This window comes from Lycorma delicatula, chromosome 9 (assembly GCF_047948215.1).
Source record: "Lycorma delicatula isolate Av1 chromosome 9, ASM4794821v1, whole genome shotgun sequence".
Taxonomy (NCBI): domain Eukaryota; kingdom Metazoa; phylum Arthropoda; class Insecta; order Hemiptera; family Fulgoridae; genus Lycorma; species Lycorma delicatula.
In genome coordinates, this window is record NC_134463.1 from 125,450,848 (window position 1) to 125,467,229 (window position 16,382).

The window sequence follows — 16,382 nt, forward strand, 5'->3', positions numbered from 1 at the left end:
TGTAAAGTTTATTTTTTCTGTTTAAATATGTTTTATAAATTTTTAGATTAGTTTTCATATATATTTAATTTAATTTTGTCGTATAAAATTTCATTCATATAAACACTAATAAGCAATGTTTCTGTACGTAATATATTGGTAAACTTTTCTCTTTACACAATAAGACAAAAGTAAGTAGTAATGTAAGTTTACTGATTATTTTTATATTAGTCTTGATTACAGATTGTAGATTTGTTTTCTTTTCTGGCAATCTGTGTCTTTTTTCCAAATTCACTGTACTTATTTTTCATCGACTCATTTTTCTTGATTTGACGGTTCTTCTACCTCAGTATTTTTAATTTAACTGTAGAATATTTCAGATGTTACAATATGATGAAAATTATAAATTATGAATTCTGATATGTAAGATAGATACAGTTTTATATCACAGATTTAAATACCCACTTTTGTTGATGATATTCCAATATATCATCCAAGAAAGATATGCAGGTGTATTGAAGGATTTACATAACTAGAGTTCAATTCTGTTATATACTTTGTTCATTATATAGAACCTCCAATCTCGTTATAGTTCTTATCATTTTCAGCATTTGTTATGACTTTTCTGTGATACTTCTTAAGTAGAATTAAAATTGGGAAATTTGCTTTTATTGCAGTGACAAACTGAACCAAACCATTTTTAATAACTTACTTCAAAATGTTTTTGATTGTCTTCACTGCCATCTTCAGTGACTGGTGCTGCTGTTTTTACACCAGCAATTTTTTAAGTTCCACATAAGTGTATTTAGGAAGATATTAAGATATAATGGATTTGAATGGTGTATTCACTTGTCTAAAAATTGATTAACTTCTTTAACGTTTTGAAGGTTTTAACCTGCCCTTGATGGTTGATAAAATGAATACTACAACTGTTATGACCAGATAATCTTTTATAATTTTTGGATTATGAGATAATCATTCTCCTTTTACTCTGGTCAAAAACTAGTCTTAGTAAAAAAATAACTAGCATTTCTTCAATGATTGCTGATAACTAAGATGTTTTGCGGGAACAATTAATTTTTGGTTTCTTGCCATATGTAATTTTTTTTACAGCTTATTTATTATTGTTAATAAGCTGATCTCTGTGGCAGAGTAGTCGCTGTCTTTCATCTGGAGATCTGTTTGAGATCAGGTGTGATATTTTGCACACAATTTTACAAATTTCATTATCAATCTTAAGTGTCATTATTGAGTGTCAATGATGTTGCTGAATAATTTTTGTTTACAATTACTAGTTATTTAATTCTTATTCTTTGCTGAAAAACGACAATTTTTTAATACAGTATACAAACTTTAAAATATTTAACTGATTAAATTATGTAATAAGATAATTAATCTTCTTCATCCAACAGAATACAGATTTCCTCATACCTGTGAAATTTACTGAATTACAAGTTACTTTTTGAACAATTGATCTGTCAATTTTTTTTCTTGTGAAAAACTTTAATATATATATATATATATATATATATATATATATATATATTTTTTTTTTTTTTAATACTGATATGGTTACATTAACAGCAATGATGATATGGTATTGCACTGTAGATTAAATGTTTATCTGTAAAAATATATTCTCATATTTTTTGTTACTTCATAGTGAGTGGTGTACGGTTAATGCTTATTCTGTTTGTTAGATTTTTTATGCAATTTATTATATTATGCTATAAACAGATATATGCACAAATTGTGTTAAAATGCATTTAGTATATCGCCACATTAATTGGCACCAGAAGAAATGGATTAAAATGAATATGATTTCTATTGTTTTCTATGTGCTGGTTCTCAGTTTTCTTACAAAAAATAATAAAATAGAATAAAGCCTAAAACTACATGAATAAAATGCTTTCTTTATAAAATAATAAATACTTTTCTTACATTGTCCTATGAACTATTGGTTGTATCCTTTAGAAACTATATTTCTTATTAGCAGCATATGCCTGAAAAATGTTATAGTCGCAACTAAAGATAACTATTACTTTTAAGCTTGCAGACTGAATAAAATTACTATAAACGATTTACCTTTATTAAAACTTGAATAAAGATTTTCATTACGTAAATAACATCTGACATAAAGATAAGAAACGCATACTTTAAAAATTAAGAACCTGTTTCTGAAAATATTTCCTTTAATAACTTAGTTTTAAGCAAAATATTCTGATACACAATAGACTCAGTAAGTTTTTCTTAAGTATTGAACATGTTTGTCTTCTTTGATATGATCGTTTTACCGAATGGATGAAGTTTTAACAGGTATTTGTAGAATTTAAATCAACCTCTTTATTTCTTCCAAATGAAATGTTGGCGGTGAAGTGGGAGGACTCTGGAGATCCCCTGTCTTTTTGAGATCTTGGGTAGATCATTGTGAGCGGTGGGAATTACTAGGAAATAAAAGATCCAAACCAATGGGGAAAGCCAGCAATGGTGTTCCCTCACTAGAGTGGGCTTAGAAAAGGCCCGTACTGGTGGGGAGAAGCCAGAAATGGTGTACTCCTGGTAGAGTGACTAAAAATCAAAAGAAGAGATCCAACCAGCAACCCTCGTTTGAGTTTCAAGGACATGTCCCTGCGCTGAGCCATGCTTAACTATTGATCCAGGCAGGGGTGTAGAAAGAAAAAAAATGAAATATTGTCAGATAATGAAATCTCTCCAGCCGACTCTCAGAGCTTTTAGAAATTCATTAACCCTAAATTTTATCGAAAGAATTCAACTTTCATTTTTATTACTGTATTGTTTATTGGAATATTTGAACTCCTTGTTTGTCAAAACCACTGAATAACTGCTTGATCAATTTGCTTGGATTCTGGTCTATGAATCTTTTTGAAGGTTTGGTTTTTCCCTATTTTCCCATATCATAGCTACAGTCAAACTAAATTAAATTTTTACATACATCAACTTGTTTTACATCAAGACATAAATTGCATCAATTTTTTCTGTCCAAAGACAGAAAACAAAGTGACAAGGAGACAAACAAAACAAAGTATTTGTTTGGAAAATATTCATAAAAAGATTTATGTAGTAACTAATTAAAACTATAGATTCAAATAGCAACTCTGAATTCTTAAAAATATGGAAAGTGAAGATATCAATATAAATAGGCATAATGGAAGCAGCTATTTAAATACGACTAGCTCAAGAACTGCTATTTATCTTTCTTTATTCAGATACTTGGGAGACAAAGGAAAGTTATTAACATCAGATGAAAGAAATACTGATTTCTTAAGGGTAGCAGTAAGTGATAAGAAAATTAGTTGTGTTTATAAAACTAAAATTTTTTTCTGAGCATAAAATTTCATCAAGTGCACCAATTTGGATGAACATTATTTAAACAATACAGGATGATCCTTGGTCCTTGGTGGTCTCACACTATTACTGATTATACTGAACCACTAAAAAATAAGTATTAGGTGAAAAAATTCAATCTGAATAGTGGAATATATTTATTGTTTTTTGTTAAACTTCCGTGTTGAATTGGTGCCTTAGATTACTTAAAACTTCATGCATTCTCTGTAATCAAGTATGTCTTTCATTGGCTCTTTTGTTTTAGAATTTTTCATTTTGATATTCTCTTATTACAGTCATTTGAGTGACGCTTGGGATCAAATCATGTCTAAATTCCCTTTCAGACTGAGTTTTTTTTGACAGTTTCTATGTATTCCTGCATTTTAGACAGCCCCTGATCACATATGATATCAGACTTGATTCCGAATCCTACACATCCGTTCCCTCGAAATTTTAGGTCATTTTGAACAAGCCTGTTTTGTTTCAAAAGAACATTCTTTTGTAAGTTGTAGAGCTGTCTACAAAGTACATTTCTACTTCAATAAATATACAAAAGTAAAAAAAATAAATTAAAAAATTTTTGGAAAAAATTAAACTGACTCCAAAAAGGAAAAAAATCTGATGTGGACACCAGATGACTTCCTTACGCCTATTAAATTACATATATACATTTTTTTTTTTTTTTTAATGAAAAGTACATAAAATTTTATTTCATTAATAACTTCTGATAATTTTTTATTGTTATTATTGAATTATTATTTATGGTAAATTTTTTTTTACAATCATGAGTTAATAATTATTAATAAATAAATATATTTAAATTAAAAAAAGGAGATGAAGTTGGATTCAAACCGATGTGCCGTCTCCTTGTAAGTCCAAATATTTCATTAATTAAAATTTTATTTTGCTATAACTCTAGAACCAATGAAAATAAGTATCACTTATGATATATCGTTGAAAAACTCTCAAAGAGGGATTATTACTGTAGTTAAGAAAAAGTTCAAAATCCAAATTTGTTTGGATTTTGGGCTTTTTTGGACACTTTTAATTCAGTTGATTGCAATTAAAAAGGTAGGTGCACAACTAGATGTTACAGTACTCCTAAATCCAAAATTTTAACATCCTATGGCTAATCGTTTTTGAGTTATGCGAGATGCACATCTAAATGGATATTTCTGTTGAAATCTGAAATTTTTTGTGATCACAATACTTCCTTTACTTCATACAAGGAATTAAAAAAGAGCACTGAAAAGTAAGTTTTCCACTACACCTTTAGTAGAATCTTTGAAAATTAGTTTTTGAAGCTGGCATCAAATTTTAAAATTAGCTTGAAGCCTTAATTTAAATAAATTTTTTAATCTTGTATCTTCTGTACTTATAATTTGTTTAAAATTTGGTGCTGAATTCAGTAAAATAAGTTACAAAGATTGTGTTTAAGGCATTGTGGAAAAGTTAATTTTTATTTTTAATACAGTATGTAAATTTTTATTTTATTTTTGGAGTCTGTTCAGTTTTCAGAAATTTTTTATTTCTATCTATACACAGTTCCTTTAGTGGTCCTATTTTTAATTATGTTAAAAAAATTATGTTTTCTTACTGGATGATTAGAAGTTATTTATCATTTTGCTGTTATCATTGCAAAAATTATGTTATTATTGCATAACAATCAGGCATTCTGATATTTAAAGTATTTTCACATAATAATTAAAGAGAATTAGTTAAAAAACTTGTAAATACATTTCTATTAAAAAAAAAACCTGGCAAAAAAGAGTACAGTACACACTTGAGGGCAATCTCTATGTCATTTCAATGCATTCCTTCCCTTATTTTTATTAGTATCTGGTTTATCACCTTCTGTGCTTCTTGTGAATGGCTTTTTTTGTAGGTTTACTCATTTAAAAAAAACTAAAATTAAAAAAAAACATGATTTTTTTTTTAAATTTTCAACACTTTTTAAATACTTTTATAGTAAGTAGTTTTTAATTTGGTGCCAGCTTAAAGAAGCAGAAATTTTAAGAATTAAAAGTATAATTTTTTTAAGGTTGGTATTATATTTTATTAATGAAATGTTTTTTTTCTAATGTTTTTATATTTAGATATCCCACTTGTACTTTAAATAGATTTTTTATGTAGTTTAAGAAAGCTTCACTTTATTCCATATTACGTAGTGGAATATTTTTTTTGATATTCCATATTAAGTAACATTGTGAACAGATAAGTTGTTTTTTTAACAACATATACACAGAAAAGTGATTAAGAAATAATAGAAAAAAGTATAATCAAAAATAGTGATATTCTTTTTTATATTCAGTTGTAATACAATAATTAAAATATATAGTATATTACTGATAATTGTAATGTGTGCTGAAAAGAAATCATAAATTGTATGTTTTAGTTTAATTAAAGTATAAAATTCAAGAAAAAAAGTGCAGCTTGCTGCTTTTTTTTATGTAATATTAAAATATTGATATAATACAAATCTAATAAAACTATACTCATATGCGTATTCCATCTGTCGAGCAATAACAGTTTTGTTTGCTTTAATAAATAAAACAATTTAATTTTAATCTTCCTTCAGTACCATTCATAAATTATTTTACCTAACTTTGTATTGTTAACATATACTACTTTATTATTAGTTTTCTTTTTTGTTATTGCTATTGTTATAATTTATATTTGTTTTTTGCTATTATTTTTTTATGCATGTTGCATGTTGTGTGTATGGTATGATATATGTGTGCGTGTGTGTGTCTCAAGGATTTTTCAACGGTTGTTGGAGATCCTGCTGCCGCACTTACAACCAACACGACCACATGTGAGTGTCCACGTGTGCACACAACTTACAGAAGTTTCCATCAACCGTGGGAAATTGAAGCTACTAGACATCTGTATTATGCCACTGATATCGTTCCGATTAAGGTATTATTGTTGTATTTAATTTTTCTTTTACATTCTATCTTTTATACCGATGTATTTATTTGTTTTTTATTAATATAATACTTTAATAAACAAAACCGATTAAATAAGTATTAAATGAAATATTTTACACCACCGAATAGGTTAAAAAAAGTAAAAGAGCTTGCCTCAGGAATGTTATTTTGTATTCAAACACATTGTTATTAACAGAATATTTTTAAATGCACTGTAAAAATCTGTCAGTTCAGATACACTCATTTGTTTTCAACTACACATCATGGTAATGTGGAAACACTACGTCTGATTTGGTAGTATAAATATGTGTTTAATTTTTATTTTCTCTATTATCAATTATTTAGACTACTTGTATTTGTAACTTTAATAGTGTCTGATTTAGAAATATTTTTGTTGATATAATTTATGATTATATTATAACATGTTTGTTATGTATAATTCATTGGGGGTTAATCAAGACCTAAACAATCTGGTCCAGTCAAGCAGCTGAACCATAAATCTAAATTATTAGCAAATGTATGTAATAACGGTATGTCACTTTTTTGTTAATTAAAAGTTGTTAAACTGTACTGAAAAAAAATTACTTAATTTTGTTAAGATATGATGGATTCTACATTTTGTGACATGCATAACATGTACACTTTAAGAGATTAAAGGATCCTAGTCAGAAGAATTTAAAATAGAGTAGACGGGCAGGATTCTGTACAGTATTGATCCGATTCAGTCAATTTAGTTGGTACTTTATGAAATTTTGACTCATCTGTAACAAATAATATCATTTGAATAAATCATTTTGACAGTGTAGTGAATGCCTAAAATATGACATTGAAATTTTGATTAAAAGTTGCTTTTAGTAAAAGAAACACAACTATTCCCATGTTCTATAGTAAGAATGCCATTAAAAAAAAAAAAAAAAAAAAAATGAATTCAGTAGTTTGATTGAATGATTCCCAAGAATAACACATTCTGCAGCCAACTAAAATGGATAGCAGCATCATATCTATAGGCTGTAGTACTTTAAATGATGAACAAAAACAGTGGGGGTAATGTTTGATGTACATGTACATCAAACATTACCCCCCACTGTTGACATGTTTGAAGGTTAAAAACTTTTGACTGGATAAACTGATTTTAATTAAATTTGGCACAGATACTCTTGCATATGGTATAATTTGATGTACCAAAAAATTGGAAAACCAAAAATCAAAAAAACTATCTTTTTATATATTGTATATTTTTTAAGTGATTTTTTCTTTATGTTTTGTTAAGCATAGTAGTAGTGCATGTGGCCCCAAAAAAATTCTTTGTGGGTAGAGAAGCCGATTAAAGTTTAAAAATATTGATTTTTTTAAAATATTTTAAACTTTTTTCGCTGTATAAGAATAAATAATCAATGCCAAGAAAGTATAACAACTTTGTTGTCAGCTTTTTATTAAACTACTTAATCATTTAAAACATGGTTTTATAAATTTATTTAAAATACAATTAATATTTCTTTTACAAAAGCATTATTATTTTGTTGATGAATAATATTAATTAAAAACTAACCTAAAATGTTTGAATCCTGTTTGACTTGTTCATAAAAAGGTGCTCAGTAATTTTAATTAATGCCTTCTGAATTGTGGATTATTTTTTAATGTGCTTATTTTAAATAATTAATATGGGCACATAGTTTCAATTTGTTTTATAAAAGTTAAACGTAATTATTTACAAGTATTGCAAGTTTTCTTAGGATTTTAATTAAGCAAAAGTAAACATTTAAAATTATATATTAAATTTTATTTTTAGTTTAAAACTTCATTACACACACTACATATTTTGAATTGAGCCAAATTTTTAAATAAATATTGTAATGATAAAAATTACAATAAATTATATAAATGACAATAACTACTGCATTTGGTTAGTAGTTATAAACTAGTTAGTAATCATAAAAGTAATTATATGATATTTTGTCTTGGCAAAAGATTGTTAAAAATAAAAGACAGTGGGCAACAACCTTACTGCAAACCTGAATCTGCTAGTAACTAGAATAGGCTCAGGATATATATGTTGTAAGAGGTTATTTTTTTATTTATTAAATTATTCAGGTATTAAATATTTTAATCATACTGAATTTGCTGCTATTACAGCATTATAAGAATATAAAAGTATAAAATATACTTATATGCTTATAATCTATTATATAAAAGTATATTTTATATTAATGATTATTAGGTCTATGTTTTATATTTTGAATGTATATTAGTATTAAACAAAATTAAAGAGGCCCAACTGCACCTGAAAAGCTCCTCTGTTCTAGTTTGGGTTGTCCTTATAGATATTGGATTTGAAACAAATCAATAATCAGGATCTTAGACAAGAACTAGTCTCCCCAAAATACACAAATATTAAGGAAGCTAAAACTAAGCTAAATTCTCCAGGTTCTTGCGGCCTTAATTTATTTAGCATTTATCCACAACACTGATCATCTTAAGGAAGAGAGAGTTGGAAAGAGAGAAAGAGGTAGTCTAATTACTGACAGACCATGAAATAAGACAAACAGATCTATCTAAAGAAATGCTTCAAGGCCTCTAAGATAGAGGGTGCCCCCGTTCTTGAATGAAAGCAGCACATTACTAATTGGTGATTTTGTGTTGACCAGCATAAATACATATTTGTGTTTGCTGGAGTTTGTAGATGCCAATTAGCTACAATTGATTACATCTTCAGATATAAAAGAGCCATCTGTGAACAGACTTAGTCTTCCTTTAGAAAACTTTTCACTCCTTTCCAAATTGTGCCGCAAGTAAAATATGAACTGTGAATCATTCTCCCATATCTCCTTTGATCATTTTTAGAAAAAAAATTTAATAAATAATTATTTTAATGATGAGAACTCTCATTCTTTTGTTGCACATATCTAAACGAAAAGGTTTGTCTGTCTTTGTCAAGTTATGACAAAGTTGTGGTTCGACTGCACTCCTATGTAGTTAAGAAGTGTTTTTTCTGTCTTGACATTATTCAAACCCAGAAAAATAAATAACTGAGAAAGAGAATCATCTTTAATAAATAATTTACTTATGGTAAATATATAATATCTGAAACAGAATTTGGATTTGTAAGAAAAATTTAATGGCAATCTAAACACCATAGAAAAATATATAGTCTCTTTACGCCTGGAGATCTTGTAAAATTCTCAATATATTTCTTTCTTCATTTAATTTGGCTATTTAATATTGTCTGTCTGCTACCATCATAAAATTTAATTTATGTTTAAATTCATTAATACATTTATTCTTGAAATTCAGTGAGTTGTTTTTTATACTATCGTTTTATAAAATACTGAGGAAATTACTATTTATAGACCAGAAACTTACAGTAAGATTGATTTTTCATCCTGAGTGTTAAAAAATCATTCCCTAAACAACTGAAGGAAAAATTTAAATAATTCTTAATAAAAAATTTAATTCAGACAGTGAATTAAGAAAAATAATTTACAGCCACTTATGATTATTTAGTGTTTGTTTGGGTTTGTAAATAATTAATATTAGTTGTTGCACATATTGTAACAGAGTAATAATAATTGTCTGTTGTCTTGTCGCTTTTTTGTAGTAAATTAAGTTTAGCTTTAAATTTTAGGCTAGCTTAAATTAAGAGAACTAAACTTATAATCTAATACTTTTTTTAAAGGAAAATTATAATATGAAATGTAGTTTGCGATATTATTACTGTAAATTTTGATCAATTGAAAAAATGTGTATATTTTCAATCCAATTACTAAAAACTATTTTGTCATGAATATTTAAACAATGTAAACGGGTTAATAAATTTAAAGAAAAGTTAATTATTCTATAGGATTAATTAGTTGGAGTTTTGGAAATTTATGCTAAGTAGGGTAATTTTATGGCATTTTTAATAGAATATTTTAGTGTTACATTAGTTTGCAGAAGTTAGTATCTATATAATCTCCCTTATGTGATTCTAAAATATCTTTGTCAATTTGTTTTACAGATTCGAGGTGGTCGTGGAAAATCGCTGGAGTCTCTTGAAGAGGGCATGTCTGGCGGTGGGGGTGGTGTGGTGGGTGGATTAGGAGTTGGAGGTTTAGGAGGAACCAGTAGTTTTGTGCCTGCGATGCCACCACCGGCTGGTTGGCGGCCTCGTTCTTTTGATGATGGTGATATTACTCCTACCAATGAATCGCTTCCTTTACATGAAGGAGGTGGTACACTACCTCGTCCAAGGGGTCTTGTGCGTCCTAGACCTGTTGCCAAAATACCTGCCACATTCTGTCCTGCTTTTAGACCTGAGTATGTTTAACACTTTTGTATTATTAGTATTAATACTGGTGACATTACCTTTATTGAGGCAGCTATTCACTGATTTTATCTAATCATTGAGATATTTATTTGATTTTACCTTTTGAATATTATAATTAAAGGTTGATTAAATGGATTATTTTGGTATTTTGGAAAATAATGACAATGAAATATACATGATTTGTAACCAGTTTTAGTTATTTGGAGTGATTCACATAGTGTTACCGGTGCTTTCTGAACTTATTCTAGTAGTGAAAATAATGAAAAAAGTTCATATAAAGATGGGTTTGGAAATGCTCTGTTAGCACGCTACAGTCAGCAAAAGATATCATCCTCATATCCTAAGCAAAGAGTGAAATAAACCATACTGAAGTTTAAGGAATCCAAATTAAGGGATAAACTTGATGGTCTCTTGTGGTTTTTAACCTGACAGATTGAATAAAATGATTCAAGAATCATATCTCCAGTAGTTTTCATAATATCTGATGTAATACAGAAAAATTTGTTGTCTAAAAAACACATTTTTATACATTTGTAATACAAAAACTTTGTTAAATATAAACTAATAAATGCATAAAATTTATTAACAAAAATTGTAGAGAATTTAATTCTTTGAGGTAAAGTAGCCTGATAAAAAAAAGGCAAGTTCAAGAAATTTGAGTTTTTTACTAACACGTACCATATGAAAACAAAGGGATTACGCATACAAAGCATGTTTGCCTTCCTACAAAGCATAGGCGTAACCACAGTGGGGAGGGGTAGGGCACTTGCCCCCCTGGCTCATTTAGTGAAACGAAAAATTATAGGTTGATATCAATAGGTTATTATAGTATTGCACAACAAGAAAGCATGTTTGAAACATGGTGGGAGCGCTCTCTGGCGAACTGGCGGTTCAAGGTCTGAATGGTCTATGGTAAAACTCGAAGATTATAGAATATTCAAGGTTGGATTTAGCAGGAAAGTTCTAGTACCTTCTTTTCCCTATTTAAGCGTTGCAATCAATGCAAGTGAGTTGATGCATTTGAGCCAGTTCAGACTGCAATCCCGTAAAAATAGTAATTTAAAATGGATATTAGAAACTTTTTCAATACAAAAGGTATGTATCATATTTTCATTTGAGTTGATGAGTTGTAAAATCATCTAATTAAAGCAACATAAGATGTTCAGGAAATGCAAAGACTGGTTTTTTGTTTGTAATAGTAGTGATTTTGATGTCTTTATTATTGAAATTTTAAGAAAACTTATGCAGTACTAAATAAGGAAATAATTGCACGTATACCACATCCCAATAATTTTAAATAACAATTGAAAATTGTAATTAGCTACTTTTGCTGCAGTTTTGCTTAATTAGATGGTTTTGAATTTTTTAAATTGTTGATTTTGCAACTTGATACTTCTGCTAGTTGCAAATAATAAAACAAATTTGTACAAAATATTGAAGGTTTATTAAAAAATGCCATCATTTAATAATAAAAAACATTAAAAGTTTAATAGCTAATAATGAATGGTTCAAAATTCATAATAGCTAAATTTTTAACCACGTTTTTAACCATTTTTTGCCACAGCACCAAAATATTTTGTTGAAAATATATCTGTTGATATACAGCTGACTTCTGTCCACCAACAAGAAATAGAAAATAAGAAAATTTTTGCATCAATAATTTCAACTGTGATGCTTTGTGGTACACATGACCTACCTTTGAAGGGCAAAGAAAATCATGAAGACTTGACAAACTCAAAAATTAACTCTGGTGACACATTTTAGAAGAGCATGCAAAAAAGACCGCAAAAAATGCCACTTACTTATCACCATAGATTCAAAATGAAATAATCTATCTATGTGGCAATGTCATTAGAGATGACATCACTGTTGACATTAAGAAAGCATATGCTTACAATATCCTGGTGGACGAGAGCAGTGACATCAGGAAAAGAGCAACTTTCAATGGGGGTTAGATTTTTTGACAAAGAAAAGATGATGGTCGTGATGATATTTTAGGTTTTGTAGAATTGACCGACATGGATGCATCTGCAGTTAGTTTTGTAGAAAAGGTAAACCATGATCCAGAAAAGTGCATTGTACAAGGATACAATGGGTTCCAGTATAGTAGGAAAGGATGGTGGTATCTAGAAAATTATTGGGGAAAAATATAAGAGAGCATATATATTAACTTCATTTTCTATCGTTGATTACATTTAAAAGTCTTCTTACGATAAGTGTCAGTAATAAAATCAAATTTCTTGAACTTGTATTTGTTTTTTATTAGGCTTTTTTTACATCAATTTTCTCAGAATTAAATTCTCTATAAGTTTTGGTAATAAATTTTACACATTTATTAGTCATTTAATAAAGCTTTTGAATTATGTAAAAAACTTGTTTTTAGACAACAAATTTTTCTGTATTATGTCAGATATTATGAAAACTACTGGAGATATGGTTCTGGAACTGTCTTATTCAATTTGTTAGGTCAAAGACTGTAATAAACCATCAAGTTTAATACAGAAGTTTAAGTTAATTTGGGTTCCTAGAATTTCAGTATGGTTTTATGTCACTCTTTGCCCAGGAATCTGGGTGAAATCCTTCACTAGCCATAACTCACTAATGGAGCATTTTCAAACCCATGTTTGTATGAACATTTTTCATTATTTTTGCTAGTAGAATGAGCTCTGAAAGCGCTGGTAATACTATGTGAATCACCAGCTTAACAAAACTACAAAAATAATAGAATTTATTTTTAATGAAAATTAGCATGATATGAGCTGAATATTGTAATCTTTTAAAAAATGAAAACGCATTTTATAATAATTTTTTTTTAACTTTATAAATTGTCTGTTAGTAATTAATTTATTAATAGTAATTTAATGACCAATAACAGAGTAGTAAAGTGTCTTTTTTCATCTCTTTTATTTAATACATAATTTGATATTGAATATATGTTCGTCATTAGCTGAATATGCAGTGTTCATAGTCACACAACCCGTGTGGAAAATCAACTATATTTATTTAACAAAAAGAGTACTTTAATCACACAATACAGGACTACAACAGGATAAAGTAGACTATATTTTAGTTTTATTCCAATCCAAATCGTAGTCTGTGGGAAATTATGTGGGTCACTGAAGAATTCACATAACAATTCTACAGTCAAATTGGGAGTACGGTATGAAGCACCATCTTGCTATACTGCAAGATGGTGTAGTGAAAATCCATCTGATTAACTCATATTTTTTACTCTTGACTTTCATGTGAGGGTTACAAGGTTTGAAATAACGTTCTGCATTTACTGATTGCACGAAAATAAGAACTTGATCACTCATTGTTGTGAAATCATGCACCAAACATCAACCTTTTGAGAATGCAATGGCCTTTTATGATAAATGTGAAGATTTGAAAACACCATATTTTCTTGTTTTGACTTTCAATGTATCTGAAAAGATGAAATCTCATTTCATCTGAATAAAAAAAAATTTTTTGTCAATTTTAAATGTAAAATAAATATATAAAACAATTTTAATATAAGTGGAGTCTTCTGGAATAGTTTAAAGCAAAACTTTTTTCTTTTGTCATTAATTAAAAAATAAATAAGTAAAATATATATTATTTGTTTACTACAGGGATGTAATATGCAGTGGAGGAACACTAAAACGTTTACCACCTTCACCGCCTAAGAGAAGCCAATGTGATACAGTTCAGAGTATGACTGTGGTTGCAGATCTGCACTGCATCCAACAACAACCACCACCACCTCCTGCACCCGGGCCCCCGATTCATTCAAATAGTAGTAGTAGTAATAATACTCCACCATTAAATTCATGTGGTGGGTGGTCGGCGTCTACTGAGAGCCAATTGATTGCTACTTTAAAAGCACAAGGATCAGATTCTAGTTTTAAGGTAGGTTTTACTAAACTTGGCAGAGTTAATATTTATAATTAGTCAATTAAAATCCTTGGTTTCCTTACGTAAACAATTGTCATTTTTAAACTAAAACAACTTCTTATACTGTTCAAACTGGGTCAAAAGTAATTGTGCTGTTTTATCTTCTATATTTGTAGGTAATATTTATTATTATGTTTTACTAAAAACTACCTTTATTTTCTGAATGTGTTGTTTTTTGTTTTTTTTTTTTTATATATAACATCCTTTTTTACTACATAAAATATTCATATATTTTAATAATACTCTTTGTGGATTCTTATTATTTGTAATAATGAACAGAAGAGTTACATGTTTTGTCATTAATTAAAAAATAGATAAATAAAATATATATTATTTGTTTACTACAGCGATGTTATATGCAGTGGAGGAACACTAAAAAAAAAAATATATATATATATATATTTTTTTTTTTTGTCAATTTGAGTTTAAACAATTTGTCATATTTTTAATATGAATGTTAACAAAAAAATCCATCTGATTATTGAGTATGATTTTCTTACTACCATTAAAATTTGGAGTTATCATTGGTGTCAGAATTATCTAATTTGAAGTATCAGACAATTTGAAAATTGTTTGTTTAAAAATTTTTTTTAAAGAACATTTATGCCAATCCACTAGCATACTGTCTCATACTAATGTCCAACTCCTTAGAAACAAATAATTTGTTATTCAAGGACCATTTGGTAAGTTCTCAACCTGAAAAAGAAACACAAGATTTTTCAGATTTTATTTTTCAACATAATCACCTTATAATTTAATAAATTTAGACCGGTACCAGTACCAGTTCAAACTTTTTAATACCCTTATTATAATGCTCTGTGTCCTACTCTACAAAATTAGCGGTTATCTCAACTTTGACCTCATAATTTCAAGTAAACCTTCATCTAGTGAGCCATTTCTTCAGGTATGTGAATAGGAAGTAATCACTGGGAGCTAAATATGGCATTTATTACAGCATATGTTTATTACAGTATATGTTGTGAAATTTTGCAGCAACAACCGAAGATGGCACATTATTGATGTGAAAGAGCACTTTCTTTTTGGTCAGATATACATGTTTAGTCTGAATAACACCCTTCAATTGGTCCAGTATTGAAGCAAAATATTCCTCAGTGATGTTCCTGATTTTTTTGGGGTAGTTTATGAGCACTGGATTATGACTATCCCAAAAAGCTGTACTTATGACTTTTCCTGCATATGGAAATGTTTTCACTTTGGTGCATTTTCTCCTGCTCCCATCCGCTGTTTGGTTTGGTCCCTGGCATGTAATGGTGAAGTCGTGTTTCATTTACTGTTATAAAACTTTGAAGAGGTATCAGTGGAATCTTGTTAAAATAACTCTAAATATCTGTGAGAAATGTTCAGTTTTAGGTCAACTGTTAACAAATGCTTACACTCACTGGGCAGTAAGCTTTTTTCTTAACCAAAACATAAAAAAAAAATATATTAGTAAAAAAAAAATGTAGTAGTTCGTCTGAAATTATTTAAAATGCCATTGTGGATTTTTGTGACAATTTTATTGGTCTGAAGTGTTTTTAGGCATTCAAGCTTTCCATCATCTTGAATACATGTGTTCATTGAATTACATATTTAAATTATTTATTTGTATAAGCCTAATAATTAATTCAGAAATTGTTTCAGAATGTATAAATGTAGGCTATAATAAGGTAAAATAGATTTTTTATCATTTAATCAACACATCATCACATCATACACATTTGAATTCAACAGCCCACTTTTTTAAAACAAAGGGGAAGAATCCTTAAAAGTGGAATATAACTCTTTTTATATATCTTTCAGGGTTAAACCTTTTAAAACAAAGTACTTTATAACAGTTTGAATTTCAAATTTATCCATTTTTCCGAAAATGTCAAAACATTTTTGCTTTA

At 28.2% G+C, this 16,382-nt stretch overlaps 1 protein-coding gene across 4 annotated transcripts in view; it reads left to right on the forward strand.

Moving 5' to 3' along the window:
- Positions 1-16,382, forward strand: part of ckn (CRK like proto-oncogene, adaptor protein) — a 288,310-nt gene that overhangs the window by 254,003 nt on the left and 17,925 nt on the right. For all 4 annotated transcript variants that reach the window (XM_075374427.1, XM_075374426.1, XM_075374425.1 and 1 more), the window contains 3 exons: positions 6,082-6,243; positions 10,249-10,547; positions 14,172-14,448. In XM_075374427.1, coding sequence (XP_075230542.1) covers positions 6,082-6,243; positions 10,249-10,547; positions 14,172-14,448 — 738 coding nt within the window. The remainder of the gene's footprint in view (positions 1-6,081; positions 6,244-10,248; positions 10,548-14,171; positions 14,449-16,382) is intronic.